Below are 27,270 nucleotides of genomic sequence, written 5' to 3' on the forward strand. Positions count from 1 at the left end.
ATGACACTAAAAGAATTACACGTTATCGAATGTGCTGCGCCCGAGCGCCTCTTACACGTGTGCCTGCTTGCGTGAATGTTAGCATGCCGTGTGTGTTTTTTTTTTCGAGGTTAGGGGAGGAGCTGGCGGCTCTTCCTCCTCGCCCTTGCGTCGTTTCACTTGCTCGCCGCCGAGCCTCATGCACAAGAGCGGGTGGTATATGTGCGATGGCGATGCTACAAGCTCCGTGCCACTCTCGCCTCTTGAATCAGATGGGCATGCGCTAGTACTTCCGCGGCCTACTCGATCTGTGTGTGCGCCCATGCGTCTATGTGCACCCCTGTGTACGCACCTCGGTGGCTCGCGCTTCCTTGTCACTTACGCTGCTCTCCTCCTCCCTCCCCCATACCCTTACACACCCGCACATTCGGCGCCGTCGCACCCATCATGGCACGCTGTACACAACCATGTATACGCACCCCCCTCATGTCTGCGCGTGTGTGTGTGGGGGCATCTGCTGGTACTCGAACAAACAAACAACGCGGCTATCATCCCATCGACTGCGCGCGCGCCCGCCTCCGACTCTGGCCAAATTCGGGACGCGGCTGCAGGAAAGTGATAGAGACGAGTCATGTCTGGTGTTCCCATCAAAACAGAGGTAAAGCGGGAGGAGGGCAAGTACGGGGCCACCGCCACTACGCAGGAGTCGAAGCCCAGCATCTTCGCCACCCAGGAGACCCTCGCCGACGTCGGCCGGGAAGATAAGGAAGGCACCTTATATGTCTGCGGAAACTGCACGGCGCAGCTCTACTTCAAGCCAGACTCGCGTCTCGTGTGCCCCATCTGCTCTCACATCACCGGCGCCTCGACTGTATTCTACAAAATCCGGACAGAGCCCACCACGTACGATACTGTCTGAGGTAGTGTCGCAGAGACAGAGGGGATCGAAGTGTCTCTCTCGAGGAAGGACTGTGAAGCGATGCGGCAGGTGAGGGAGGGTGCGTGCTGCGTTGCAGAGACCTCTGACTTCCCGCGGCTGCCTCATTGCTCTCTCCTTTTTTTCGTTGTGTTTTGTTGTCGGGTCGATGTGATCCGATGGCGCACTGCCTGACATGGTGCAAGTCGTCCCTCCCCCCTCTCTCTCGCACATAAACAAACAAAACGCGCAAGCTCGAAGTGGACGTCGTCGCTTCAGCAGGGTGGAAGGGGGTGCAAAACGGAAAGAGGGAGGTGGCGATAGGGAGGGATGTGCGTGTGCCACCGGTCGACACGTGGCAGTCACGGCCGCCACTCTCTGATGCACCGTGCTTTTTCTTTAGCTGTCCTTCTTCAGTGCTCTTCCACTGTGGGCATAGGTGTGTTGCGTGAATGCTGCCACAGATAACGGCGGTGGGGCAACACTCGCACCCCCCCACACACACACAAACATACACGCTGCATGTGGCCGAGCCGTTTCCATCCTCTCATGTCTTTCTGTCGTTCTCTATTTCCCACTCCCTCACTCGCGCGCACCGGTGGCGGCCGCATCGGGCCCTCCTCTTTGCTTATGAAGGGCGCCAACGGGCATTTCTTTTCATCTTCTGTGCACACACACACACATACGTACAAGCGCGATCTCCTGTGTCTCCCCTCCCCGTGCCCCCACCTTTAGTGATATGAGCGCGGTTCCAACATCTACGCAGTCGACGGTGGGCCGCGCCGGCACGAAAGATGACGGCACGGCGGCCGCAGTGCCGCAGTGCGTGTGCGCCACCTGTATGATGCGGCTACCAATGCCCCGATCTTCGTCTGTTTTCGCATCGTTTCAGTGCCCACAGTGCCGCATGAATGGCATGGACGCAAAGCTCGTCTACACATGCCGCGCGCAGCCGACGGAGCACTCCACGCGATGACGCGCTTGCTGGTACACGGATCGTAGAAAGCAAGCGGCCTTTTTCCTTGACACCCCCGCTCCTTTCACGTTACTGGCCTGTGTCTTCATCAGAGATCCCATTGGAGGTGGGGGGGGTTTCGACATGAGCAAGAGCCATCGACAGGAACGCGAACGAGAACAGCAACTTGGTCACGATGCCTAAGTGGCGTGTTGGCTGCAGCTGCTGCTCTCTTTCGCTCCTCCCCGCCCGTGCACGTTCGCTCACTCACGCGCACGTCTCCCTCGCATGTTGTCGCTACGGCGGCAGTGATCATTGGCCCATATTTTTTTGATCGTGTGTGTCTGTGTGCCTGTGTGCGTGCATCAAGCACCTATCGATGAACGCTGTGCAGCTGCGCTCCCCGCCTCCTCTGACTTTGCTGTGTGCAATAGAGGACGTCCACACGCTCTTTGTCGGCAAGGGAAACTCTTCTCGGTTCGTCTCCTCCCCACCCCGCCCACGCACCCTCCCCGCCGCCTTCTCGCGATCGCTCATCTTCTCTCATCTCGCTTGTGCACCGTCGCAGAGCAGCACTGATCCACCACTTGCACAGCCGACGACGCATGTACGACTTTGTCCTATTCCCTTGGCTTTGGCTTTAACTCCGCCCCATCTGCTCCCCGGACGAGCCCCCCCCCCCCCCCCCCGCGCGCGACGTTCTCCTTCACCTTTTCCGTCTGCACCCTCTGGTGGACTCGCGGCTCTCTTTCTATTTTTTCTCAGTGGTAGTGAGCCACCGCCACCATGTCGATTGAGCTGCTCGTGGAGGCGATCCATGCCTCGCCCATCCGGCTGTCTCTGTGCATCTGTGGTGCAGGCGCCGGGGTGATTCGTCGCCTCACGCGCGTGCCCGAGTGCAGTCGCACCCTGCTCGAAGCCAACGTTCTCTACCATCGCGGTTCTACGCAGAGAGCATTAGATGGTCTGCCGCGCCATATTGTCAGCGCTGATGCGGCTCGGCAGCTGGCGCAGCACGCCTTTCACACATCTCGCGCGATCGCCTTTTCCGAGGCACGCGAGCAGCAGCAGCAGCAGCAGAAGCCTCCACAGCCCGCGCCCACGCTACCTGGGCAGACGGCGGCTCTTCTCTTCGGCATTGGCGCCACGTCTGCTGTCAAGACGAGCCGCTCACGGCGCAGCAGGGACGAGGTGCATGTATGTGTCTGGGGCGGCTCGGTCAGTCTATCGGGGGGCGACTCCTCCCACCAAAACGGCGGCAGCCCTGCCATGCTTGGCGCGGTACGCTACTACCACATGGACATGCCGGACTGGCTGAACAGGGCGGAGCAGGATGAGCAAGTGGAGCTGGTGGTGCTCCACGCCATTGCACGCGCAGCGGAGTCGTGCATCCCCGACGACGCGGAGGTGGTGTGCAGGGACACCATCGCCTCTGGTCAGCGCACCTACCCACGCTCTGTGTTTCAAACTCTGCTACCCAGCGCTGCAGAGAACGCCTCCGCTAGTAGTGAAGGCGTGAGCATATCGATCCCGCCGCCTAAACTCTCCGTCGTCACAGACTCCGCGCGACTGTGGTCGGTGCCGTCCGAGTCTGCTCCGGTGCCGGTGTGCTTGGATCCATCCGGCGAGATGCGATTGGCACTGCGGTGCGTCCTAGGCGCTGGCGCTGCTGCCGCTGCGTCCGACGGCAGTGTGCGAGAGGTGTGGGCTTTGTGGAACAGGCATGGCGAGTTGCGCTGCGGTGGTATTTTTCCGTACTCGGAGGAGTCTCGAAACGCCGCGGCGGCCGTGATAGAACACCAGCAAGAGGGCGGGTACGACCAAAGCGCTGCCCCAGCTGAGTCTAGCAACGTGATCCGCCTTCTCTACCCCGGGTCTTTCAACCCGCTTCACTACGGACACACGGAGCTGGTGCAGGCGGCCACGCGTGTGCTGCGTCAGCGACAGCAGCAGGACGTGGAGCAGACTGCGCTACCGACGCCAGTGGAGGTGACGTATGAAATTGCTGTGAAGGTGGTGGATAAGGACGCTATCGAGATGGATGACCTGGTGCGCCGTGTGCACCAGTTCTTGCGCCGCGGCGAGCGGGTTGCCGTGACAGTGGCGACTCTCTTTGTGGCCAAGGCGAGGCTGTTCCCAGGCCACGGCTTCCTTATCGGCATCGACACCGCCGTGCGCGTGCTGGACCCGAAGCACTACAGCACGAGCGAGGACCCAGCGGATGCCGAAGCCGCAATGGTGGCGACGCTGACCCGCGACATCGCAGGCAGGGGATGCTATTTTGTGGTGGGTGGGCGCAAGATGAGCGATCCTGCAGGCTGGTGGGAGCTGTCGTCGCTGCGCATCCCGGAGAGCGTTCGACACTTGTTCGTCGGCATCCCAGCCACGGAGTTTCGCGTAGATATCAGCTCAACAGAGCTGCGTGCGCAGCGCAACGGTTGTGGTGCATGAAGACGCACACTTGGGAACTGATCTCGGCGGCGGTGTGGCACATTTCTTCGCTGCACTTGATCGGACGTACACCCCCTGTATGTATGCACGGGGCCACATCTATGGCAGCCACACACGGCCCACTCACTTCTCCTTGCCCCCTCTCCGACATCCTCACGTCCGTGTGAGGGCCACGGCCGCGCCATCAATGCGTCCGTCGGCTGCTCTCTTTCGACTTTTTGGTTTTGAGGCGGGCGGACGGGGGAGGGGGGGTTCTGTTTCGCGTGTCTTCTCTCCTCGCCCGTGTGTAGACGTGCATGCCTGTGGGCTGGGGGTTGCGCGTCCTCCACGCTCTCACGTCTTGCCGCCCTTCGTGCTCTTCCTTTTGCTATTCCCCTTGTGTATCCCTTGCTCGCGCACTAGTCCCTTGGGTGCGTCGTGGCCCCTGCCCTCCCGTCGCTCACGGAGGCGTGGCGTGGTGGTGATGGTGTGTTTGTGTGTCCAAGGCTACCGAAGTCGTGCGAAGACCACACATATATATGCGCACACCAACATACATACGATGAAGCGCCAATCAAACATCCAAGCCGTTTTCGGCGACGCGAGGGCGGCGGCCTACGAGCAAGCAGAAGAAGGGGTGATCGCACAGCTCGCATCCCTCCCCTCTGCGCTCTACCGCTGTCGGCTTGAACAGTGTATTGGGTCATGCAACCGGTGTGTATATGTGTGTGTGTTCGTGTTGGCCAAGGGTTCGGGCCAAAGTGTTCGCCGGCAGGGGTGGGGGTGGGTCAGTGGTGTACGGCCCCCAGCGTCGCCTCAACCGCCCCCCCCCCCACCGGCACGCACCCCCGCGAATGCTGACGACCCCCTGTTGTGGTTCCTTTTTCTGGTTTCTGTCTCCGGACACACGTGCACCTGCCTCTCCTCTCTCCACGCTTGACTTGCTCCTCCCTCCGCCACGCATCGGGCACCGCGTTGTCCATTTCTTCAACGCACACACACACTTGCACACGCACGTCAATGCTGCTGCTGCTGATGTCCTCCTCTGCACACCGTACATTCAGTTAAAACTTTCCAAGAGAGGGCGGGAGCCATCCGTTTCGTCGCTTCGTGGTACCGCGAAGGGGTGGAAAAGAAGAGAGGCTCTGCCCTGCAGTGGTGTCACAGTGACACGCACGCACACGCCACATAGGTGAACGCCGAGCGAGACGCAGGAGACGTGACCGTCGCAGTATTCTTGGCTGATACGCACGCCATTTTCCCGCCCTCCCCTTCCCCCTCCCACTCCCTCCTCAGTCTCTCTGAGAGTGTTTGTGGGCAGCACTCCTCCCAGCACCCTTTTCGCTATTTTGTCAGACTGGACTGCCTTTGCCGATCGCCTACCCCCTCACCCACAATCCGTTGGCGCCGCCACCATGCTGTCGTACACCTCTGCGCTGCGGCGGGTGTTCAACCGCAAGAACAAGGCCCCGCAGCGCATGTCGAACTTCACCAAGGTAACGAATCTGAACAAAGCGGAAAAGGTGAAGATTGAAACGGTCGATGGCGACGTCGTCAAGGGCCGCGGCCGTGTGCACCGCCGCTCGCACAGCGGGTTAAAGGATGCCATTGAAGAGATGGAGCACCCGGCCATCTGGCTATGGTATCCGTGGCGCAAGAACCCGGAGCCGCCGACGCCGTACATGCCATCGCAGCGCGCGCTCAAGAACATCCACGGCGCCATCTTCACGAATCTCAGCCCCATTCAGAAGAAGAAGCAGGAGCAGATGCTCTACGGGGTAAACATCCCCGAGACGCGAGTCATGCGGTTTGAGCAGCAGCACCCGCTCCTCTCGACGGCGCTGAAGCAACTCGATGGGCAGCCGAAGGGCTTCCCGTTCTGGTACAAGAAATACCCGACACGTCGCCACGCCTATGAGCAGCGCTTCAGCGTACCGACGGAGATGCTGGAAGGCTACAACGACAATGTCAAGAAGGCCTTCAGCATGAGCATGATGACGATCCAAGAGAAGCAGTTTGCGCAGGAGGCGATGTACATGGAGCGGTACGCTGAGCACGACTTCGACACGACCAGTCCGGCCGTGCTGGCGGTGAAGCGGGCACTGAAGGTGCGCGTGCTGCGTAACCACTTGCTGACGAACCCGCACAACAACATCGTGAAGACGATCCTGGCAAACACGGAACGGAAGCTAAACCACACCCTTCGCCGGCTGCGCAAGGTGGACTTCAAACGGTATTGGGAGATAATCCGCGACCACGATGTACAGGACCTGCTGCAACCGCCAAACCTCGTGACCTACAGGCAGGGCTCCTACTGGCGGTACGACTGGAACGCGGGGCTGGCGATCAGCACGCAGCTTGCAGACGTGCTTGACCCGCGCGGTCTCAACGGCTGCGTTGAGACAGGCCGCTCCCGCTCTGAGGTGGCTCGAGACCTCGGTCTCTCGTACACCCGCCCGCTTCAGGAAAACGAGAAGAAGCAGCTCTCGGAGCAAGCCGTCTACTACGAGCGGCTGACGAAGTTCAAGATGGAGCAGCCGGAGGCGGCACGCGCGCAAGAGCGGGAGCGCTTTGTCCGCAAGTTCTCCGGCATGTTCCTCAAGCTGGATATGAAGTCCGGCGTCCCCGACTTTCCAAGCACGTACCGCAAGCTGCTCGGGACGCAGGTGGCGCGGTGGTCGTCGAAGCGGCATGGCCCTATGTAGTCACTCGCAGGCTTTTTTTTCGCGCGATGTGCGCCGTGCTGCACGTGCGTGTGCGCGCTGCCTCACACCAGTCCACCTTGGCGACGAAACTATTTGTGTCCCTCTCTCTCTCTCGCGTCCCTTCGCCGCGTATGTGTGTCGGTGTGTTGGTGTGCCTGTCTGTGTCTGTGCGTCGGTGTGCTTGTCTCGCTCACTACATCTACACTCTAACCAACAGAAGAGAAAGAAGTCTCTGCAACAGACGATCAAGCGCGAAGCGTCGCCGTGTGCGAGGGCTGCGATGTGGCGGCACCCGATGCGCGCAGTCAGGAAAACAAAAAAAACCGGGATGGGTGTTGTGTGTGAGTGGGCGGTGCACAAGCGCGAATGAGGACGCCGCGTGTACGGGTGATGCGCCATCACGTACATCACAAGGGCACCGACCTGTTTGCGTTTCGATGGCTTTCTTCGTGGATGTGAACGACAGCTCTTCACTTCCTCCCTCCGTCCCCCACCTCGTTAATCGTTGCCACTGGAGTGCGTGCGTGTGCGTGTGCGTGCTGTAACCTCAGTACAAACACACACACACACACAGCACACCCATACATACACATATACAGCGGTGGCAGAACGCCAACACTTCATGCAAGAGCCCCACTGCCCCCCCCCCTCACTGCGCTCCCAAAGGAAAGAAAAGAAAGGTCAGCATCAGCGGCGCGTGACACGTTCTCCGTCGGTTGCCTCCTCTTCGCTCCTCCGGATCGCCGAGGTCCATAGGTACGTGGGGTGGAGAGGGGTGGGGAGCTGCAGGAAAGGCGCAGGGCAGGCACACCCACCCACACCCACACACCGCACCCTTATCATCTCTCTCGCGTTCTTTTTCGTTTTTCTGGTGACCTTAGAAGATACTTGTACATACGGATAGACAGATACATACACACGCGTGCGCGTCTTGAAGAACCACTTCCCACCCCTCCTCTCCCAGCCTCACACATGTAACGCCGATGCCTGGCGTGCCAGACAAGATATTGGTAGGCCCCACCACGTACGTGCACCTCCCCCGAAAGCACAGGGACTACTACGTGCCGGACTTTCTCTGCGGTGTCGATGGGGAATCAACATCGCCGCGGTTGCCGGATGATAACAAGCACGTGTGGCGCTACAGCGTGTCGAAGGAGTACCACAACACCGTATTCTTTTTCAATGCAGTGACGCGCAAGTCCGTATGGGTGCTCCCGGTTGTGCACCGCGATGGCCGCACGGAGCCGCTCGGCGAGGGTGAGGCGATGCGAGCCATCTACTCCAGTATCGCCGCGGATGAGGGTGTTGAGGCGGTACCAGGGACGACACGCAACAGACTCACCAAAGCGCGCGTGCAGAAAGAGCAAAGCATGGAGGCTCGCGGCAAGCTCGACATCGACGTCACGGAGTCACTCAGCTCAACACCTCAGTTGGTGTCAGCCGTCATGGGTCAATCAACGTCGACGGAGACTTGCTGTTTTCGCGATCCCCCCGCGGAGACGGCGGCTTCACCTGTTGCAGAGCCATCCGCGGACTCTTCTGCAGCGCTACAGGCGGTTACAAGAGAACGAGTGCATGCAGCAGTGCAGCGGGCACTTGAAGCAGAGGCGCAGTGCACTTCGGCTGCGCCGAGTACGGTAGCCGAGAGAGAGCACCACAGGCCAACATTGCGGGACCGACTCGCTGCTTGGCGGGCCCGCCAGCACGGCCCGGCATCGCAAGCAGAAGCGCAGCAGCAGCAGCAGCAGCAGCAAGCCCCGACTGCCGGGGGCCCAACGGCGCCCACGGCGGCGACGACGGAGACGCTCTCGGTAGTTGTCAACGATCCGTATGCATATACTATATCGTCCACAATGCCGACGGACAAGGAGTGCGAGTCCTCGAGGGCGGGAGGTGCGCTACATACGACGGAGAACGAGGTGCTACCGCGCACGCCGGACGCGGCGCAGAGTCACTCGCCCATGCACACCCAGGCTTTAGCAGCCACCTTCGCCTCTACCGACCCCGAGGACGCGTTGCACACGCCGGTGCTAAAGCAGGCTCAGTCACTCGAGAACATCACCACCGCACCACGGGTCCATCCAACAGCGCCGACCATCCAGGAGAGAGAGCTCGAAAGAGCCGCAGCACTTCTTCATCGAGAGAAAATCGCCGCCATGCAGCAAGAGATGGCGGCACTGGAGTCTCGACGCCGTGCGCTCGCAGTGGAGCAGGCGGAGGCGGAGGAGCGCGCGCGCCTAGCGCAGGCCCGCGCCGCCGCCGAGCGTGCACGCTTAGAAGAGATCGAACGGACTACACGTGAGCAGGCGCAGCGGCGCGCCGCCATGGACGCGTCTGCCGCGGCTGACCTGCGTGTACAGGACGTGAACGAGTACTTGTCGAAACAGCGACAGCTTCAGGAAGCAGCGCAGTCTGCTGTAGCGGACTCGTTCACGTACGCCTCTCGTATCGCCGCGCAGCTCGTCGCCGCGGCCCCTCGACCAGAAAACGTCTGCATTCCCAACAAGGGCAAACCTGGCAAATTGGATAGTGAAGCGAGCGCGCTGCTCACACCGCCTGACTACCGCGCCCATCAAGTTGGTCGGGTAGCACCGACCGTTCCAGGACCTCCAGCTGAGTTGTCGGTGGCAGGGGAGCCGGGCCTTCGGGCAGCGGCGAAGAAGGAGAGCGGCAGTGCCTCCGTGGGAGCGCCGCATAGCACCCTGACCGTGGCGCCGACCTCGACTGGCGCGGCAACCGCTCAGCGCCGCCAGGAGCGCCTTGTCTATGCATTGCCACACCTGTACGAGGGTGAGGTCATCACCTACCGCCCGAGCAGCAGCTTTACCCGCCAGGGAGTTCCGAATGACCGTGCCGCTGCGATCGAGAGCCAGCCTCCTCGAGCGCTCAGCTCTTCAACAGCACGGCCCACCGCACCTATTATCTTGGCAGCCAAGCGCGATGGCACTGGCACGCAGTACTACGACGCGGCCCACCAGCACTTCTTCCATGGCACCTGGCGTGAGGACAAGCGAGACGGCGCTGGTGTGCTGTCGCTGCCCACCACTGCGGTGCAAGGGGGCTGGCGCGGCGACCAGCTCGTCGGCCCTGCCATCGTGCAAACGCGGCACAGCAAAGGTACGGTCACATTTGCCTCCAGGGGGCCCTCCGGCAGCTCACAGGCGCCCGGCACTGGCCCTGCTGCCACCTCTTCGCGCGGCAAGGGCGCACTCCTGTCCACGGCCTCGCACACGTCGAGCACCGCAGCCGGCACGACCACGCTGACTGGAAACGCCGTCATGGAGCTGGACAACAAGGCGCTCTTCGTCGGTGCCCTCGAGGAGGGTCGAGTGCGTGCACCGTATGTTCTTCAGCTGGGGCAGGGCGACTACATTGAGTGGCTTGGCGCTCCCGCGCGCCGGGGAGGATACGCTCGCTCGCCTGCCAGCACATCAGGCGAGCTAGTAAAGCACACCCCTGCCCGTGCAACCTCCTCTTACTCGGTCCCCGCTTCGAAGGCTGGCACTGGTGAGTGCCGTATCCGCTTCCGCAACGACGACACCTACGTTGGGCACGTCTGCAACTTTCAGCTTCACGGTTTCGGCTACTACCGCTTCGCCGAGGACGGGCACTCCTACACCGGCCATTTTCAGGCTGGCTTGCCGCACGGGGAGGGCCTGCTGATCTTCGCAAACGGAGATGTGTACCGCGGCGGCTTCGCGAAGGGGCGCTTCGACGGCCACGGTACGTACGCCTCGCACACGGGGCACTACGTGTACGAGGGGGACTGGGTGGCCGGAAAGATGAACGGTCAGGGCTCACTCGCCTTTGCTAACGGTGATATATGGAAAGGCACTGTCAGGGACGACAAGCGCGTGGTCGGCGCATACACGGCGCTCGCGTGAAGTGCGGTGCGACGGGGGCTGGAGATCATTCATGCGTGGGCCCCCACCCACCTCACCCACGCCAAGTGTCACGGGTAGCGGTTGACCATCGAGCGATGGCGGTGCATGTCCCTCTGTCTTTCTGCACCCCCCCCCCCGGCCTTCTCCAGCAATCGACGAGTGCGCGCCTTCGCAAGGCTCACCGTGTTCTGCTCTTCACACTGGAGGCAAGCAAAGGTGCGCAACCAGAGAAAAAGAAACAGATCATCTGCTCAGGCATGAGAGGCAGTTCTGGGGGCGAGCAAGGCCCGCATGATGGGGTCGACAGAAGGCACCCTTTGTGACCTGCCAGCGTCAGAGGAGAGGAAGGGGAGGGACCTGCTCGCTGACGCTCGCTGCATTATCGCGGTGGGCATGGGTCACGACTTGGGGGGGGCTGGGGCACCCCTCCCACCCCTTCAGCAGTTGGCAGCCTTCCTGCCGCTGAATCGCTTCTCAACGACCCCGAGTGAGTATTAAGCGGTGTCTCCGCGTGCACTCCTTCACTACCATCTCTTTGCTCCACCACTATACACGCATGCTCACACACACATGTACCCACGCACTTGAGCTCTACGCCTCGCCGCGTGTTCACCCTCTTGTCGCGTCCCCGCCGAAAGAAAAGGTCGGTTCCAAAGGAAAGCTCGTGGAGGAAAGCGGGTCTCGCTTCAGAGGGGCGCTCGCATCGTGGGAGCAACAAACAGGCACACACAGAGGCATAAAAAGCCGCCGCCGCAAGCCGTGCGCCCCCCTCTCTCTCCCTCCTGTAGCAGCACAATGGGCTACACACGCGAGCGCACCAATCGACACTTCTTTGTGTCCCGTGCCAATGCCTTCTTCTCCCGTCTGCCGATTGCCCGCATTCAGCGCGCGTTGGCGATGGAGGCGATTAAGAAGGGCTCCATGAAGCCGTGGAAGCACACCAAGGAGCAGATCATCGGCTCTCCCATCACGTGCAACTTCGAGTACAACCCGCGACCGGTGCGGCTCATTGGCACGGTCATGGACGCGCACACCGAGGAGACGAGCATTAAGGGTGGGCTAAAGGTGTACGCGCGCAACGAGGAGGCGAACATGATGCTGTGGATCCCCGCCGGCAACCCCAAACTGAAGTATGAGGTGACTTCTGCGAAGGGCAGCTTTGAGCATTACCTGGACGAGCGTAGCAAGTGGGATGAGGCGTGGCTGACGGGCCGCGCTCGCATGAAGTAAGGCGCGAGCTCACACGGGGACGAAAAAAAAATGATGGCGGTGGCGGTGGCAGCCGGGCCGCCTCAGACACGCACGATCACGAGTGGGCCGATGACGGCGCTTTGTGTGGTCGCTCTTTTACAGGAGAATCACACGCCTGGTTTGGCACGCATTAACGAGCCAACATAGGAATGGGGCATCCCGCGGACACACGCGCGTGCGCGCACCAAACAAACAAAAAAAGGAAGGCAGCGAAAGGGAACGGCGACCGCCGCACGGAGGCGTGGAGCTGCCTTGTGAAGGCGGGCCGGCGCCAGGCACTTGTGCACACACACCCGCGACTTTATGCACGAGGGAGTAAGGCAGCGGGGAAGTGAGCCGGAGAAGTCTTACTGTTGACCGTCACCGAACGACATCCGCCGCTTCAAGTGTACTTTGACGCCGACGTGCCGCTGCGTAGGCGCCTGTTCGCGGGACACCCCGTGGAAGATGCCTGTTCTGCGCTCCATCTCTCTGCCAAGCATGTCCTCATCCCTCCTTCCTCTACACCTATACGTATGCACATCTTAAGTTTGTGACTGTGTCGATCGCACGCACACACACGTAAAACGCACGGACACGCACACCGCATCCGAAATCGGCGCGACGAGCACACGTGGAGACGCACACAGACAGATCGGGGAGGTAGAGAAGGGGCGAGTGGGACGGCGTGCAAGTCGTGAAAAGGCGTGCGCTTGCGTGTCTCTTCACCTGCGCGCTTCGGTCGGGGCGTTGGCCGTCGCTGCTGACGCAACCCCCCTCGCCTCTGTCAAGGTCAATACTGCTAGTGCGCGTCTACGGGTCTTCCGCACTACATTGGACGGCACATCGCAGAGACGTCCGTGTGTCACAAAAGGGCAGTGAGTATTAGGAACGACGCGCATCGTCTGCGTTCACCTCAGCCATGCCACCAGCGACCGAAATGCAGGAGATGGAGATGGAGATGGTGCAGGGAATGTACGACACGTACGAGCGTCTCTCGGACGACCCGCCGTCGTACTGCGTCTCCTTAGCTGCCACGCAGGATGAGCCGCCACAGCTGAAGGTGATCATCACCTACCCCACCGAGGAGTACCCGGAATCGGCACCGTGCGTTGTCGCGGTAGAGTGCATCTCCAAGGCACGCCGCATCCAGGTCGGCGCCATCACCAAGCAAATCGCCTGCACATGCGAGGAGAACATCGGCATGCACAGCGTTGTGCTGGTGCTGCAGCAGGTGCAGGAGTTTCTGTCGCGCGCTGTCGAGGAAGAGGAGAAGGCGGACCTGCTGCGCCGCGGTGAGGTGATGGCGGCTGAGGCGGCAAAGCGCACCGGTGCAGCGGAGGAGGACCCGACAATCCGAGTCGGCACCGCCGTCACGCGGGAGCTCTTCGAGGAGTGGAGCCGCAAGCACAACGCTGAGAAGGCCAAGGAAGGGGCGGAGCGCGAGAAGAAAGAGGTGAAGGTGTCCGCCTCCAAGCTGTCGGGCCGGCAGCTCTGGGATAATAGTCTGAAGTCCGCGGACTGGGCGCTGTTTGGAGGCGAGACCGAAGAAGACGGCGTCGAGAACGTGGACTTTGGCTCCATGAAGGATCTTGACGAGGATGAGTTTGATCTCGAGTAAGGAGGGTCTGGGGAAAGCGGTGAGCAAAGGGGGTGGGGGCTCGACGGGTGAGACATTCATGCCACCCCCACCCCACCCCCAAAACTGTCGTTGAGTTGATAGGGCACACTGTCTGGATTCGCGGATGCCGCTGTTGCTCTTGTTTTCTCCTTTCCTCCCGGCGTAAAGGCCGCAAATGGGGCGCGTCCACACGTATCCCAAGAAACATGCGCGCCTCTCAGCGTACAAGCGTCGCCTCAGCCGCACCACGTGAATGTGGCGAGAGAGATAGAGAGAGTAGTGGAGAAGCCCCTCCCTCCCCCTCTACCCTCCATATACACACACGGGAAGTGTGAAGGGGTGTCATGCCATTGAGCCTCAATGGGCGATATGGTGCAAGCTCCTGTGCATCAACCCACGACCAAATCGGTGAGAGGGGGGAGCTGCCAGTGCTCCGTAGACGGGTGGCAGCCTCGGCTATCGTTCTTCCTCCGTGCCTCCTTGCTGCCCCTAAGTGTGTTCGAGAGGCCGCCAGGGAGTAACGGCAGTGCGGCTGAGGTTGTGGACGTGGACCCACACGAACGCCATGCAGATCTCCCGGAGGCGAGGCAAGCACACATAACTTGAAGAAACCAATGCCACTGCGCCTTCCAACGCTACTGCTGTTTCTCTTCCCTTCACGCTCGTGTCCCCGTTCGCCTCGCTTCACATCTCCGTGTCTCCGCACATCCGACACGCGCTCCCCTCTCTGCGGCTCACTTTGCACGTCTGTGTTGGCAACGAACTAGAGGCTGACCCCGACGATCACACTGTTTGATTCCTGCCCCCCTCCCCTCTCGACCGCACATAGCGTGACAAGAGGGGATAGTACGAGAAACAGAGTCGTAGCTGTCACGGTGCGGTCGCGATCGATCGTTCTCACCATCGCCCCTCACGCGCACCCAGACAGCAGAACTCAACATCAGCATCACCTGCTCACGTCCCCGCTTCTCCTTTCTTCTCCTCGTTCTGATCCTTTGGTATCTCTGACCATCTTCACAAGCTATGCTCGCGCCAAGGAGCGTTCGGTGGTGCGGTGGCAACCGCAGCAGCTGTAGCGCGAGTGTCCGCATTGGCCCACATGTGTGCAGGACGGGGCCCTGGATACCTTGGCAGACTCTACTCTGTCAGCGTCGCTGCTTCCAAGTGATCCAACGCGGCCACGACCGGCCACAGGAATCTCTCTATAACAAGCTTGGCTTCGCCAAAGACACGGAGGCGCGTCTTGTGCGCCGCAGCACCACTGAGCTGCGGCAGGCACTGCTGCGACGTGTCGAAGAGCTAAAGGACCCCGTGAACGACCCAGCGGACAAGAAGCGACTGTCAGAGCTGAAGGATGCGTACACCCGCCTGCAGGACGACCGCTTCCGCACGAACTACGCAAGTCATTACTACGCCTCCAACGACGCTAGACTACATGTCCTGTGCGATGGCGGTCAGGTGGCCGCCAACTTCAATCCAGAACACCAGCAGTTCACTTACGTGGACCACGCCATTGACCGCGAAAGCACCGGCGGCGGTGTTGGTGGCTGCTTGCCCACGGGAAAGGCTGGCGGCTCAGCTTCGAGCCCTGGGGCCGCCGGCCGCAGCGAGGTACCGACAGCGGAGGCACTCGGCGATGCCTTCCGAAACGCCACCGGCGTCGGCGAGAGTGCCAGTGGTGCCACCTCGTCCAACGCCACCGCCTACAAGGCAGCGGACGCAGCAGGGGCGCTGAACGGCACCGACATCACGCACCTGCTGCGCGTAACCCTCGAGCAGAGTCTAGCAGGCTGTGAAGTGGAGGTGGCGATGCACAAAAACGTTCGCTGCGCCACGTGTCGCGGCTCGGGTCGGCAGCAGCTGCGGACACCGCGGAAGTGCCCGCAATGTCTGGGTCGTGGTTCTGCGCACATGCCAAGCGCCACCTATCACATTGAACGCCGCTGTCTCTACTGCGGTGGCGAGGGGACCGTGCCGTCGCCGCCGTGCCGCGCGTGTGATGGCCGCGGCGTGCAGCTCCACCAGGCGGTGCAGGTGCCGGTCAGCGTGCCCGCCGGTACCCTGTCCAACTCCCTCTTCCGCCTTCGCCACCAGGGACATGACGGGGTGCGTGGTGGCCATGCTGGTGACCTACTTGTCACTGTGCTGGTGAGCGAGCACCGCTATTTCTACCGCAGCCCCGAGAGGAGCCACGAGCTGCATGCGATGCTGCCACTGCCGCTCTCAGTAGCACTACTCGGCGGCCGTGTCAAGGTACCGACGCTGAATGGGTTCGGCACGGTGCATGTGCCGCCGTGTGTGCGAAGCGATGAGGTTCTTCCGCTGGATGTGTATGGGGTACCGGACGCCACGAATCGCGCCTCGGCGGCGGTGGCAGCTCCGCACGTAATCCTCTACCATGCCCTAGTGATGATCCCAAGGGGGGATGTGCTGTCTGGACGGCAGAAGGCAGCACTGCAGTTGTACGAGGCGCATCACAGCCATCCGTCGGCCACAGCTGCAGAGGCAGAGGCCTTGGGTCGGTCGCACACCGTTGGTGCTGAAGCCTCGCAACAGCAGACGCCAGCATCATCTGCTAGCACTGTCTCCCGCGAGCAGCTGATGGAAAGTTGCGCCGCCCTCAAATCCTCGTACAAGCACTGGTTCCATCCAGACTGATAACACGCACTATTGTGCGCATCTTCCTGTTTCACAGATCGCCGTGGAAGGGTGTGGATGGCATGGGCACATGCGGAGGGATGGGTGCAGCCCCCCTCCCCATCCCCGCCAAAAAGAGGGTCGCAAACGGTTTGTCCTGCGGGGTCTTGGGTGTTTGGTTCATCAGACTCCATTTTCCAGCCGTGCGTTCATCGTCAGCGACGAAGGCGGGTCGTAGGGTAAGTGTGTGTACGTGTGTGTGCTTGTATTCGTGCTCATCTCCGTCTCCGTCTTCTTCATTGGAGGCCCTAAAGCAGCTGAGCACGCCAGCCAACGCGCAACCGCAGAAGCTCAGCAAAAAAGGGGGGAAGGGAAGACCGAAAAGCGAAAGTCCTCCTCCCCCCTCCCCACCACCACCCGCGCTCCTGAGTTGTGCAGTCACAGAGCGACGGAATTCAACAAGCCCGACAGGCCGAGGCACATGAGAGGCGATGCATGCACCGTTGCCCCAAAACTGTAACGGAGGCGAAACGAATAACAAATCACACACACACACACACAAAGGGAGGGCCGTTCCAAGACGCTCGTGGTGCGTACTGCGCCGTATTACATACAGTCACGCCAATAAGCGTCTTGTCCTCTGCGCTAGCGTCCTTGTATCCCATTATTCTCGTGCTCTTTCTGCCGTGAGCTCGCGTTCGGTCTTGCTGAGACCGACGACCAGCTCTGCAGCAGACCTCTGCCCCTTGCCCCCTCCCCTACCCCCTCCCTTCTGAAATCCCCCATCTGCTGCATCTCAGAGAGGCCTCTCTCACTCTCGCACTCCCACCGCGATTGCATACAACGGAACCAGCTGAAGAACCACAGTGGGCACGTACGCAAGCGCATCGAGTGGCGTGCTAGCATATTGCCGTTACTCGTCCCTCGACGTCTCGCTGTCGCCGTCGATTCCTTTGCATCTCATTGTGTATGCGTGTGCGCGCGTGCTCCTCGTGTTACGTTGAGCTACAGAACAAGAAAGGGGCGTTTTTGCCTTGTCATTGTTAATCATGGAGGAGCGCAAGACCGCGTCGGGGAGCGCGTACTACCTCCCTTCACCGATGCTGCTGTCGCAGAACCAGGGTGAGGAACGGGTGAAGTTTGTTGTGGTGAGCGGTGGCGTGTGCAGCTCTCTCGGCAAAGGTGTCACGACCAGTGCCATCGGTGCCCTGCTGCACGCTTCCGGCTACCGTGTGTGCAGCATCAAGATCGACCCTTACATCAACATTGACGCAGGTCTCATGAGCCCGTATGAGCATGGTGAGGTCTACGTGCTGGAGGACGGCGGTGAGGCGGACCTCGACCTCGGCAACTACGAGCGCTGGATGTCGGTGCACCTGACCCGCGACCACAACATCACAACTGGCAAGGTGTACCAGAAGTTGCTAACGAAGGAGCGCGCCGGGGGGTTTTTGGGCAAGACGGTGCAGCTCGTCCCGCACTTCACGAACGAGGTTGTGAACCACATCTTCAAGATCTGTCAGACACCCATGGGCAGCTCGAACAAGCGGCCGGAGATTTGCATGATTGAGCTGGGTGGCACGGTGGGCGACATGGAATCGCAGCCCTTTGTCGAGGCACTGCGCCGGCTGCGCTACTCGATTCTGCCAGAGGACTTCTGCCTCCTGCACACAACCTACCTGCCGGTGTTTGGCGGGACGCAGAAAACGAAGCCGACGCAGCACAGCTGCCGCGCGCTGCTCTCGCTGGGCCTGCAACCCGACTTTCTCGTGTGCCGCAGCGAGCAGCCTCTGGCCGCGGATGTGAAGGCGAAACTGTCAGATCAGTGCGGCGTTCAGAGCAAGGACATCATCGGCGCCCCCGACGTGAACTGCCTCTACCAGATTCCCGTCAAATTTGTCGATCAGGGCTTGATCGATCGCCTCTTGCACAAATTGCGCCTGCGGCCAAACATGCCACCGCCGGACGCCCCGACCTATCAAACCTTCAAGAAGTTCTCGGATATTCTGCAGAACCCGAACAACCAGAAGGTTCGCATTGCCTTTGTCGGCAAGTACGTGACAGGCGGGTCGGATGCGTACTTCTCTGTGCTTCAGTGCTTCGAGCACTGCCAGCTTGCCCTCGGCATCAACGTCGAGGTCTTCTACCTGGAGAGCGAGCAGCTAGAGGGTGAAAACGCCGAGGAGGCAAAGGCGGCGCTGCTCGAGTGCGACGGCATCTTCGTCCCTGGCGGCTTTGGTGTTCGTGGCATCGACGGTAAGGTGAACGCTGTGCGGTTAGCTCGCGAGCACAACATCCCATACTTTGGCGTCTGTCTCGGCATGCAGGTCGCCCTGATCGAGTTTGCCCGCAGCCAGCTCGGCTGGGAGGACGCGAACAGCGAGGAGTTCGACCCCTCCAGCACGCGCCAGGTGGTGCGCATCATGGACGCCGACCGAGAGCGCATGGGTGCCAACATGCACCTTGGCGCACGTGAAGTGCACATTGTGGAGCCGCACTCGCGCATGAGCACCATCTACTCCGGTGCCAAGGTTGTGCTAGAGCGCCACCGCCACCGCTATGAGGTGCACGGCAAATACCTGAATGATCTCCGCAAGCAGGGCCTCGTCATCTCCGCCGTCTCAGACCCCGACGCCGGGGCGAACCTGCGCGTCGAGGCCATTGAGAATCCGTCGCTCAAGTTCTTCTTTGCCGTGCAGTTTCACCCCGAGTTCGTCTCCACCCCGCTCGACCCCTCGCCGCCGTACTTGGCCTTCTTCGCAGCGGCCGCTGGCAAGGAGGTGAATTGGCCCGCGGAGTGCGCCGCGCGCCGCCTGCCCGCCTCGGCCCAATCGAGCTAAGCGTGCAGGTAGCGTCTCGACGGGGGAGCAGAGGGGCGGGGCGGGGCGGCGCTCCTGTGGAGCGTTCTTTGGTGGTGCGGGGAGGATGGCGGTCTCTGTTTTTGTGTGGTTGAAGAGCGGCGGCGTGGGGTAAGAGGACAACAAAACCCCTGATGTGGACGAACGGGATGAAGCGAAGAAGGACTGCGCGGCGCGCTCCGTGAAGGGCCGTTTGTGTGTGTGTGTGTGTGGCTCTCTCTCTTGTGTGCACGCCTATCGCTGACCTGCGAACATATGCGCGGTCACTGCACACGCCGATGTGCCCCCCCCCCTCCCTCCCCGAGGAACGCACTCCTCAAAGGCAATGAAATATATAAAAAAGAAAAGTGCGGTGCCTGAGATCGACGCGCGTGCCGTCTGTCATCTTCTGCGGTGCAGACGGTCCCCGTCCTCGGTCTACTGCCGGTGTGTCGCGATGGCTGCTGGCGTCCTTCGTTTTTTCGTGCGCTCCTCCCTCTCCCCCCCCCCACAACCACACACAACCACACACGTCGAATTGGCGTAGGCGCCGGAACACGAAAACGTGACGAGGGTGCCCAAGGAAAGGTAGGTTGTGTTTTTTTCTCACCAGACCTTTCTCCCCCCCCCCTTTCACCCCGAACACGCGAACGGGTGCAGCGGGGGACGGCACGGGGACCATCCTGGGAGACGGCGTGCTGTCGTCGCCCCATTTCGGCTCTGTTTTCTTTGTGTCCTTTTCTGCTCTCCATTCGAAACGGATGTGTGTATCGCTGTCGTTCAACAGAGGCGAAATGGACGTAGTAAGAAGGGAAGAGGAGGTCGGGTGACGTCAGCGAGGGAGGGGGGCCGCGTCTCTCCTCAACCACACTAGAAAAGCAATACTGCCAACACACATACATAGAGAATGGACGCAAAACGTTTTTTTATTGCATAAGTGAACACGACGCGCCGCAGATGGCTGTGTCAGTGGCGGAAGAGGGGCTTACGCTTTGAGTGGCTTTGAGTACCCACCCCCACCTTCTGCAGCACCGCGAAGGAGTGAGCTGGGTCGGCAGCAGTGCAAACTGCGAAGCACGGCGTAGGAAGGGAGGATGCGATCGGGGAGCCGGCGGAGGGGAGCTATCTTGATGCCACATTTTTTTTTCTTTTTCTTTTTGCTATGCTGAGCTGACATCCGTGGGTCTCTTGGTCGCCCCTCCACACTCACCAGCCCTCTCCCTCCCTCTCCTCCCTTGCTTCTGTCTCGCTGCCCACGTTCTGGGTGCGATGGGATTCCTTTTCGCTCTCGCTCGCTCCTGCTGCGTTCACTGGTTTCGGCGGGCACAGAAGGATGGCGAGATGGCGGAAACGATCGTTTTGACAAGCGGAAGACAGGGGGTGCACAAAATCCACTCGCCGAACGGAGGGCCCTGCACACCGCTGGGCAACCCAGCAAGGCAGCGGAAGGAAACCACTCTGGTGCCCCTCTGCGTGCCCATGTCCTGCATCTATGGGGGAGGGGAGGGGGAGAAGAAGATGAGGAGAAGGGAGGGGGAGGGGGTTGTGATGGTCGGGTACCAGTGCGTGATGGGTGACCTCCCTTTTCGTTTTTTTTTATTTGGGGGCTGTAAGCAAGGATGGATACCATCCGTTTCATGTTGCAGCGAAGCTCTGACATCTCCCACATCTGCGCGTGTAATATCTATAAAGATGGCGGTAACGGTTTTCACTGACACAACGGCAAATATGAACACACGAATCACGTCAAAGGTGTTCGCTCTTGCGCGGTAGGCATGCGGCTGATGCAAGGTGGTCCGCTGTCGATGGCGGCCGGGGGTATCGCCCTCAAGGCAAGAACTCGGCTCTCAATCGTTTTCTCTGTGGGTGGGGGGGGTTGGATAAGAAGATGCGTGCGCAGCTCGTACCACGCTCAGATGGAGGCATTCCGTCTCCCTGCCCCTCCCACCAACCCGCTCTCCGCCAAAAAAAGGAAACGTCATCACGCTGTCCTCGTACGCTCCTCTCTCTCTCTGTGTGTGTGTGTGTGCTTCGTCGATTCGCTTTCCGTCCTTCCGTTGCTTCCATTTTGAAATACAGCAGCCTTCGCAAGTGACGTTGTCTTGTGTGTTTCGCTCCTCTCTAAATCCTCCCCCCTCGCTTGTAGTGGCGGCGAAGAAAAAAGGCGACAGCTTCAGTGGGCCATCAACATAGATACATACACCGTCATCCCCCACCCCCACCCTGTCCGTCTCTCACCAGCAGTCCAGGCTCACGTTCGCTTTGGCGCGTGAGGTGTGCAGTCAGCAGAGGTGTGCGTAACCACTTCGTGTTCTCGCGTCGCCCCTTCTCCCCCCTCCCTTCAGGGTCTGTATCGGACTTCATTCGACGGACGCAGATCCGTCGTGGATCTACGTCGGTCCAACTCTGTGTGCGCTCCGGATTCGTGCAATGGATGCCGCTGAGGGTGGCGGCACGCACGTCATTGAAGTGGTAAGTGACGACTACTTCCCCTCTGAAATCGATGAGAGAGAAGCCCAGCAGCAGCTTAGCGGTAGTGGTTCTCGTGATGGCGGCGCATCGGCGCAACTGGGTGTGACCTCGGCCAGCTGGCGGAAGCTCGAGGCATATATCTACTCGGATGCCGCGGTATTGGATCTACGGTCACACACATGGATTTCCATTCCCAGCGCCGAAGCGCGGTGGCGCCGCTGGCGCCTCATGAACTGCATGCTCGAACAGAACCCACCCACCCCCATCACCATTACGGATCTTTCTTCGTCGCTGAAGCCAAGCAAGGCAAGTTTCCGCGTGGCGCCTCAGGAAGGCATTGCTCCCACTGCCGACCACCAGACGGCAAAGACGCCGCCACACGCCGCTGCTGCTCCGCCCCCTTCGGCTTCCTCCACTCCCTCGTCGTCTTCATCACCCACTGCCAGCACGAGTATACTCGCTACAAACGCCTCGCAACACGACGCTGCTTCCCCGAATGTGGCACGCGAGAGTGAAAGCGTCACGGTGGGCCGGAGTTCGCTGGACGTGTATGTGCTCAGTGATGCAAAGGTAAAGACCAAAGATCAGCATCCGCCGACGATGGCGCCAGACTCAGAGGGCGCTCGGAACATAACGAAGTGGCGACTGGCCAACGCGCCGTACTTGGCTCGTGGCTTCACAAGTGACGTGTTTCCGCCCGAGTGTCGCCAACTGCTCGAGGACTTTCCCATGGGTGCGCAGACGGAGAACTGGAGCATGTTTGTTGTGGCGGCCACGCTCAGTTTTTATCAACGGCAAGCACACACGTGGGCGACCTCGTGGTGGACGTGGAGTGCCGAGCTAGCTGGCGGCGGCGGCAGCCTGTTCAGCCGGTGGCTGACTGCACCAAGTACAGCTGCCCCCGTGAATGGAAGCGTTTTGGGTATGGCAGGGAGCGTCACCAGCGCTGCTGCTGACACCACCGCTGCCAACGCCGCTGCTTCAGCGGTGCTTGCACCACTGGTGGGCGTGGCGTATGCTGTGCGCATTCTGCTCCTCTGCGTACTGTACGCTCTACGCAGCCTGCTACGCGCTGGGCACCTTGCGGGCGCCCGACTTGTACGGTTTGAGACGTCGTCCACTCTTCCAGCGAAGGACTCCATCATGTGGACCCTTGCCATGAACAAGGTTTGGCGACTGCAGGTGGAGTTGATGCTCGCGAGCACTGCCTTCATCCTGCTTGTTGTGTGCGTGCTAGTCCTCCTGCGCTACCGCAAGTACACACAGACGTTGGAGTCGTGGGAGGCTGAGATGGCGCGCCACACTGCGGGAGAGGCGGCGAAGTGGACGGCGCAAACGGATGTCCGGCAGCGAGGAGTGGGCACCCCAACGTCCGCGACCGTTCACGCAGGAGAGCCCCTCTACGACAGTGCGAGCAACGGCAGCGGCGGCAGTATCTTCCAGGTTCCCGTGAAGCCGTCCTCGACGCCTCTGAGTGGCCAAGGGAACTTTCGAGCGGCGTCGGACAGCACCGCCAAACTCCAGGATAAGCCTTTTTGGTACGTCGACGTGGAGAATGAGGCTAGCGAGGGCGCAGCCTCCTCTGGCTCATCCCCACGCCGCCGGTCCGAAAGCAGCGATAGCGGCACAGACGACACCTTAATAACTCAATCCTCTGGCGAGCTGCCTCAGGACTCTTTCCGCGGTCGTGGTGGTGCTGCTGCCGGCGGCGTGGACGTAGTCGCAGGCAGCACAGCTGTGACACCAAAGTTACCTGCTAGCCTTGCCTCACTGACCGCGAACCTCTCGTTGCCGCTAGTGATTAGTGAGCCGCGGCGTGGAGGTGTGGGTGGCATGTGCAGCAGCAACAACAGCGGCGCCGCTCCCGCTGAGCGGGGCAGATCCCCATGGATGTCGACAGTGCTGGAGTCTTCGAATGCGTCCGACAGACCGGGCAACCTAACGCTATCGTGGAGGCACGCCATGCCACTGCAAGCTTCTGAAGGCGCATCGAGCGGCTCCGCAACGCCGCGGAGAGTGGAAGTAGCGCTGCGAAACAGAACGTTCAGTCGAACAGCAGAGCGGGCCCAGTGGGTGTCCGATGTCTTCTCCGCCTCCACGTCTGTTGATGAGGGCGCAAGCGCGGGTGAAGACCAGGCCATCGCTAGAAGAGCGTCGCCTACATTTTTCACGGATGCGTCACTGGCATTTGGAGCTGCCACCACAGGGGATGCTGTCGGTCTCGAGCCACGCGTAGAGCAAGGCACCTGCGCAAACGACAATGCTGGTATGGACCAGGACAAGAAGAGGGAGGACGACACGGAGGCGGGGCGGCAATCACTGCAGCCCGCGCGCACTCCCAACGGCAAGGCACTGTACTCGCTCCCGCCTTGCCCAACTGCCGCCTGTGAGGATGAGACACGTGGCGCAACCCAAACCTTTCACGAAGGTGCGCTGGCGGCGTTGGTGTCGATGGATAACGATCATGAACTGGGAAGATAGTCATCTGCTCTTCTCACCTTGAGGGGGGAAGGTCATCGTCGTGCGCTGGCATGCGAATGACCGTCGCCGCGGATGCGGCGCGCGACCCCACACGGCTCCACTTCGCCGTGTGTTCATGTGTCTCCCCGCTCTGCGCATAGCTGCACACCCCTTCCCCCGTCCGCCTACCCGCCCGCCCCCTGCCCCCCCCAATAGGCACAAGCCCACGCTTCAACTGCTCGCGTCTGGCTGCTGGACGCTTCGAAATATGTGCATCTATATATTTCAACACGTCTGCTCTCTTCGACGGAACGTCAGTCGAAGTCCACTCTACCCCGGATCCGTCACAGGTGCCTCATCCGCACGGCGCAAAGCATGTCGTTGGCACACGCGTGACAGCAATGCGCCTACTCATTCATGTGAGAGTACGACCCCTGCCTCAAGCTCGACTCACCCACCCACCCCCGCCTCGCAGCTGGCTCTGGCGCCACGCCGTGCGGGGAATCACCGCCGGCATCCGCAGCGATGCATCGCTCTCGCCTCCCCTTGCGTCGTGGGTGCTTGACCCTCTCACCACCAGAGGTGGTCTGGCATGTGGCAGGGACATAAGGGGCTGCTTGGCTTCCACCCACACAGAGAGAGTGGGTGTGCTGGGCCGCGTGATTTGACGCCCTGAGCGGGTGCCCTCGGGCCGTGATGACGGCCTCCAAAACGTTTATGTGCGTAGAATAACCTTTTTTGTTGCTTGTGTGGTGAGGTCGTGCGATCCTCGTGTCGTTTTCGCCCGTTGCGCATCGGTGGCCGATCTCTCTGTCACTGCCTCTGTGTGCGTTAGAGGGGGGAGGGGGGGTGGCGTGGCCAGTCTACCGGTTCCAGCGTGTATCTCTGTCCGCCTGTGCGCCCTCAATTCCTTGCGCCTCTTTTTTTGTGCACACAGACGCACAGCTGCGATCCACGAGTACATCTATGCGTATTCCTTCATCGATTCCCTCTCCGTGCCCACTTCACACATGTGCGCATCTTCCCACCCCACCCTTACAGCTTATCAAGGCCTCCCATGACGGCCTTGCTTTCGCACTCGCTCTCCCGACCGGGTGTGGGTAGGTGTGTTGTGTGTTCATTGTGGGTGTTTGTGTGTGTGTGTGCACATGCCATCACCACGGCCTCTTCATATCACAACCACGAGGATGACAGAGGCAGCAGGGCCAAATAGTTTGCCGACGCACCCGTGCGCAGCACCGGGTACTCCAACAGCTAAGACAGAAAGGAGATTGGGATAGCGCTGCACCCGTGGCGCGTAGGGCACGCGGCGGGGGGGGTGCATCGCTCATCCCCTTGCCCCTCCCTCTCTTCCCCACTCACGTGATCCCTCTCCCCCCTCCCTGCGTTCTCCGGAGACGTCTGCTGTGCGGATACGAAGGGGAAGCAGACAAAAGAAAATGGGGCGAACCTCTGCCACCTTCTCTGTGCTCTTTGCTGATGCTCCTCCCTGCCCTTTCCACCACCACCACTCTCTCTCACGCCACCATCTATCTATCTATATATATATTTACAACTGCATACACACACACGCACGCACGCATCTCATGCCTTCCGCTACAGAGTATCACCGCATGCTCACCCATCAACGGACCCTGCGTAGCAGCCTTCTCCCGCTTTCTCATCCCCTCCCCTCCTCGTCTCTCATCGGCATCCGAACAGAGTCAACTACCAAGGTACAGCCATGAGTGAACCCCACGTCCCCACCGCTGCCGCGCAGCAGCCCTCTGCAGAAACAACCGCTAACGCTCTCCTCGCAGCAGACCCGACTGTGCACACGAACCCGCAGGCACCGCTGCCCCCGGCCGCGTCTGGTGCCGCCACCGCCTCTGCTAGTGTGGCGGAAGCGAAGCCGGTGACTGCCACGCTGTCAGACGTAGCCGACTCAACGGAGCCGTTGCTCATGGGCAAGGTTGTGTCCTCAGCGATCGGCCATGGGCGCTCGCAGCCCTGCACCTCTGACCTCAACGCTGCTCAAAGCGGTGCAGGTGCCCCAGTGGGTGCTAATGTTGGCGAGCAGGACAGGTGCCCTTCACCCGCGAAATCGACGTCGTCTTCCTCTTCTTCGCGCAGTGGCGACGAGTCCAGCGAGGAGGCGGCAGACTTGGAAACGAAGGAACTCGTGTTCGACTTTGGACGCTACGTCGGCCAGGTGAATCCGCGGACGGGACTCCGTCATGGCCACGGGTGTCAGCACTACAACAACGGCAACGTCTACACGGGCGAGTGGCGTGATGGCACCCCCGACAGCTTTGGCGAGAAGCGCTACGGGAACGGGGATGTCTACCGCGGCAACTGGTGCCAAGGGAAGCGCTCCGGCCGTGGTGTGTATTCCTTTGCACAGGGAGACAGCTACGAAGGCATGTACGCGGACGACAAACCGGAGGGCCAGGGCACCTACTCCACCCTCCAAGGAGATCGCTACGCGGGGCAGTGGAAAGCTGGGCAGAAGCACGGCAAAGGTCGCGAGACTCTCGCGAATGGGCAGGTGTTTGTCGGCAACTGGCGTTACGGCAAGAAGCAGGGTCGTGGCAAGCTCTACCTTCCCGACTCTGAGAAGTGCATCTGCGGAATATGGAACGACGACAAGTTCTTTCGCGAGCTCACGGCCAACGAAATGGCCGCGGATGGCGCCGAAGACGTTGTGGGCGAGTTTGGCGCTCAACACAATCCGTCCGCGTCGTCTGTGGCGCTGCCACAGACAAAATCCCTTTCATCCAACGCGAGCATAGCTGATCGTGTGCTCATGGGGGTGACGGCGCTGGAAAACCGCATGGAGTCGCTCGGGAGAGCGCTGGAGAAGGTGATCACAGGCGGTGACGGAGACAAGAACGTGCATGTGCCACGTGCCGCAGCCGTTGGGACCGCTGGTTCGACGGCAGGCGATGTAGCCGTCTCAGAGGAATATGCTGAGCCTCAGGCGCAAAGCTTCGTCGTCAACAGCCACCAAGCGAATGACGAGGACGGTGAACAGGGCTAGGCGGTGGTGGCGACACAGACGGAACCACGTCGTTTCGGACCATCCCCTACACTGCTGCTTCTATGGCCACACCATCAGCAGTGGTACTCTCAGCAGCACGCGGTAATCACCCAACGTGGAGCGAG

At 60.8% G+C, this 27,270-nt stretch overlaps 10 protein-coding genes across 10 annotated transcripts; all 10 read left to right on the forward strand.

Moving 5' to 3' along the window:
- Positions 1-610: 610 nt before the first annotated feature.
- On the forward strand, positions 611-898 carry RPB (putative RNA polymerase subunit; the record flags this gene model as incomplete). Its single annotated transcript, XM_003875068.1, has 1 exon — positions 611-898. One exon carries the CDS (start codon positions 611-613, stop codon positions 896-898), a length of 288 nt encoding a protein of 95 aa, XP_003875117.1.
- A 1,738-nt stretch (positions 899-2,636) lies between these two features.
- Positions 2,637-4,301, forward strand: LMXM_20_0500 (conserved hypothetical protein; the record flags this gene model as incomplete). The annotated part of the gene is made up of 1 exon (XM_003875069.1): positions 2,637-4,301. One exon carries the CDS (start codon positions 2,637-2,639, stop codon positions 4,299-4,301), a length of 1,665 nt encoding a protein of 554 aa, XP_003875118.1.
- A 1,394-nt stretch (positions 4,302-5,695) lies between these two features.
- On the forward strand, positions 5,696-6,985 carry LMXM_20_0510 (conserved hypothetical protein; the record flags this gene model as incomplete). The annotated part of the gene is made up of 1 exon (XM_003875070.1): positions 5,696-6,985. The coding sequence occupies one exon, from the start codon at positions 5,696-5,698 to the stop codon at positions 6,983-6,985; it is 1,290 nt and encodes a 429-aa protein (XP_003875119.1).
- A 983-nt stretch (positions 6,986-7,968) lies between these two features.
- On the forward strand, positions 7,969-10,869 carry LMXM_20_0520 (conserved hypothetical protein; the record flags this gene model as incomplete). Its single annotated transcript, XM_003875071.1, has 1 exon — positions 7,969-10,869. The coding sequence occupies one exon, from the start codon at positions 7,969-7,971 to the stop codon at positions 10,867-10,869; it is 2,901 nt and encodes a 966-aa protein (XP_003875120.1).
- A 795-nt stretch (positions 10,870-11,664) lies between these two features.
- On the forward strand, positions 11,665-12,099 carry LMXM_20_0530 (conserved hypothetical protein; the record flags this gene model as incomplete). Its single annotated transcript, XM_003875072.1, has 1 exon — positions 11,665-12,099. The coding sequence occupies one exon, from the start codon at positions 11,665-11,667 to the stop codon at positions 12,097-12,099; it is 435 nt and encodes a 144-aa protein (XP_003875121.1).
- A 922-nt stretch (positions 12,100-13,021) lies between these two features.
- On the forward strand, positions 13,022-13,720 carry LMXM_20_0540 (conserved hypothetical protein; the record flags this gene model as incomplete). Its single annotated transcript, XM_003875073.1, has 1 exon — positions 13,022-13,720. The coding sequence occupies one exon, from the start codon at positions 13,022-13,024 to the stop codon at positions 13,718-13,720; it is 699 nt and encodes a 232-aa protein (XP_003875122.1).
- A 1,023-nt stretch (positions 13,721-14,743) lies between these two features.
- On the forward strand, positions 14,744-16,378 carry LMXM_20_0550 (chaperone protein DNAJ-like protein; the record flags this gene model as incomplete). Its single annotated transcript, XM_003875074.1, has 1 exon — positions 14,744-16,378. One exon carries the CDS (start codon positions 14,744-14,746, stop codon positions 16,376-16,378), a length of 1,635 nt encoding a protein of 544 aa, XP_003875123.1.
- Positions 16,379-17,406: 1,028 nt separating this feature from the next.
- On the forward strand, positions 17,407-19,197 carry LMXM_20_0560 (putative cytidine triphosphate synthase; the record flags this gene model as incomplete). Its single annotated transcript, XM_003875075.1, has 1 exon — positions 17,407-19,197. The coding sequence occupies one exon, from the start codon at positions 17,407-17,409 to the stop codon at positions 19,195-19,197; it is 1,791 nt and encodes a 596-aa protein (XP_003875124.1).
- A 2,427-nt stretch (positions 19,198-21,624) lies between these two features.
- Positions 21,625-24,147, forward strand: LMXM_20_0570 (hypothetical protein, unknown function; the record flags this gene model as incomplete). The annotated part of the gene is made up of 1 exon (XM_003875076.1): positions 21,625-24,147. One exon carries the CDS (start codon positions 21,625-21,627, stop codon positions 24,145-24,147), a length of 2,523 nt encoding a protein of 840 aa, XP_003875125.1.
- A 1,702-nt stretch (positions 24,148-25,849) lies between these two features.
- Positions 25,850-27,145, forward strand: LMXM_20_0580 (hypothetical protein; the record flags this gene model as incomplete). The annotated part of the gene is made up of 1 exon (XM_003875077.1): positions 25,850-27,145. One exon carries the CDS (start codon positions 25,850-25,852, stop codon positions 27,143-27,145), a length of 1,296 nt encoding a protein of 431 aa, XP_003875126.1.
- Between the last annotated feature and the right edge of the window lie 125 nt (positions 27,146-27,270).

This window comes from Leishmania mexicana, chromosome 20 (genome assembly GCF_000234665.1).
Source record: "Leishmania mexicana MHOM/GT/2001/U1103 complete genome, chromosome 20".
Taxonomy (NCBI): domain Eukaryota; phylum Euglenozoa; class Kinetoplastea; order Trypanosomatida; family Trypanosomatidae; genus Leishmania; species Leishmania mexicana.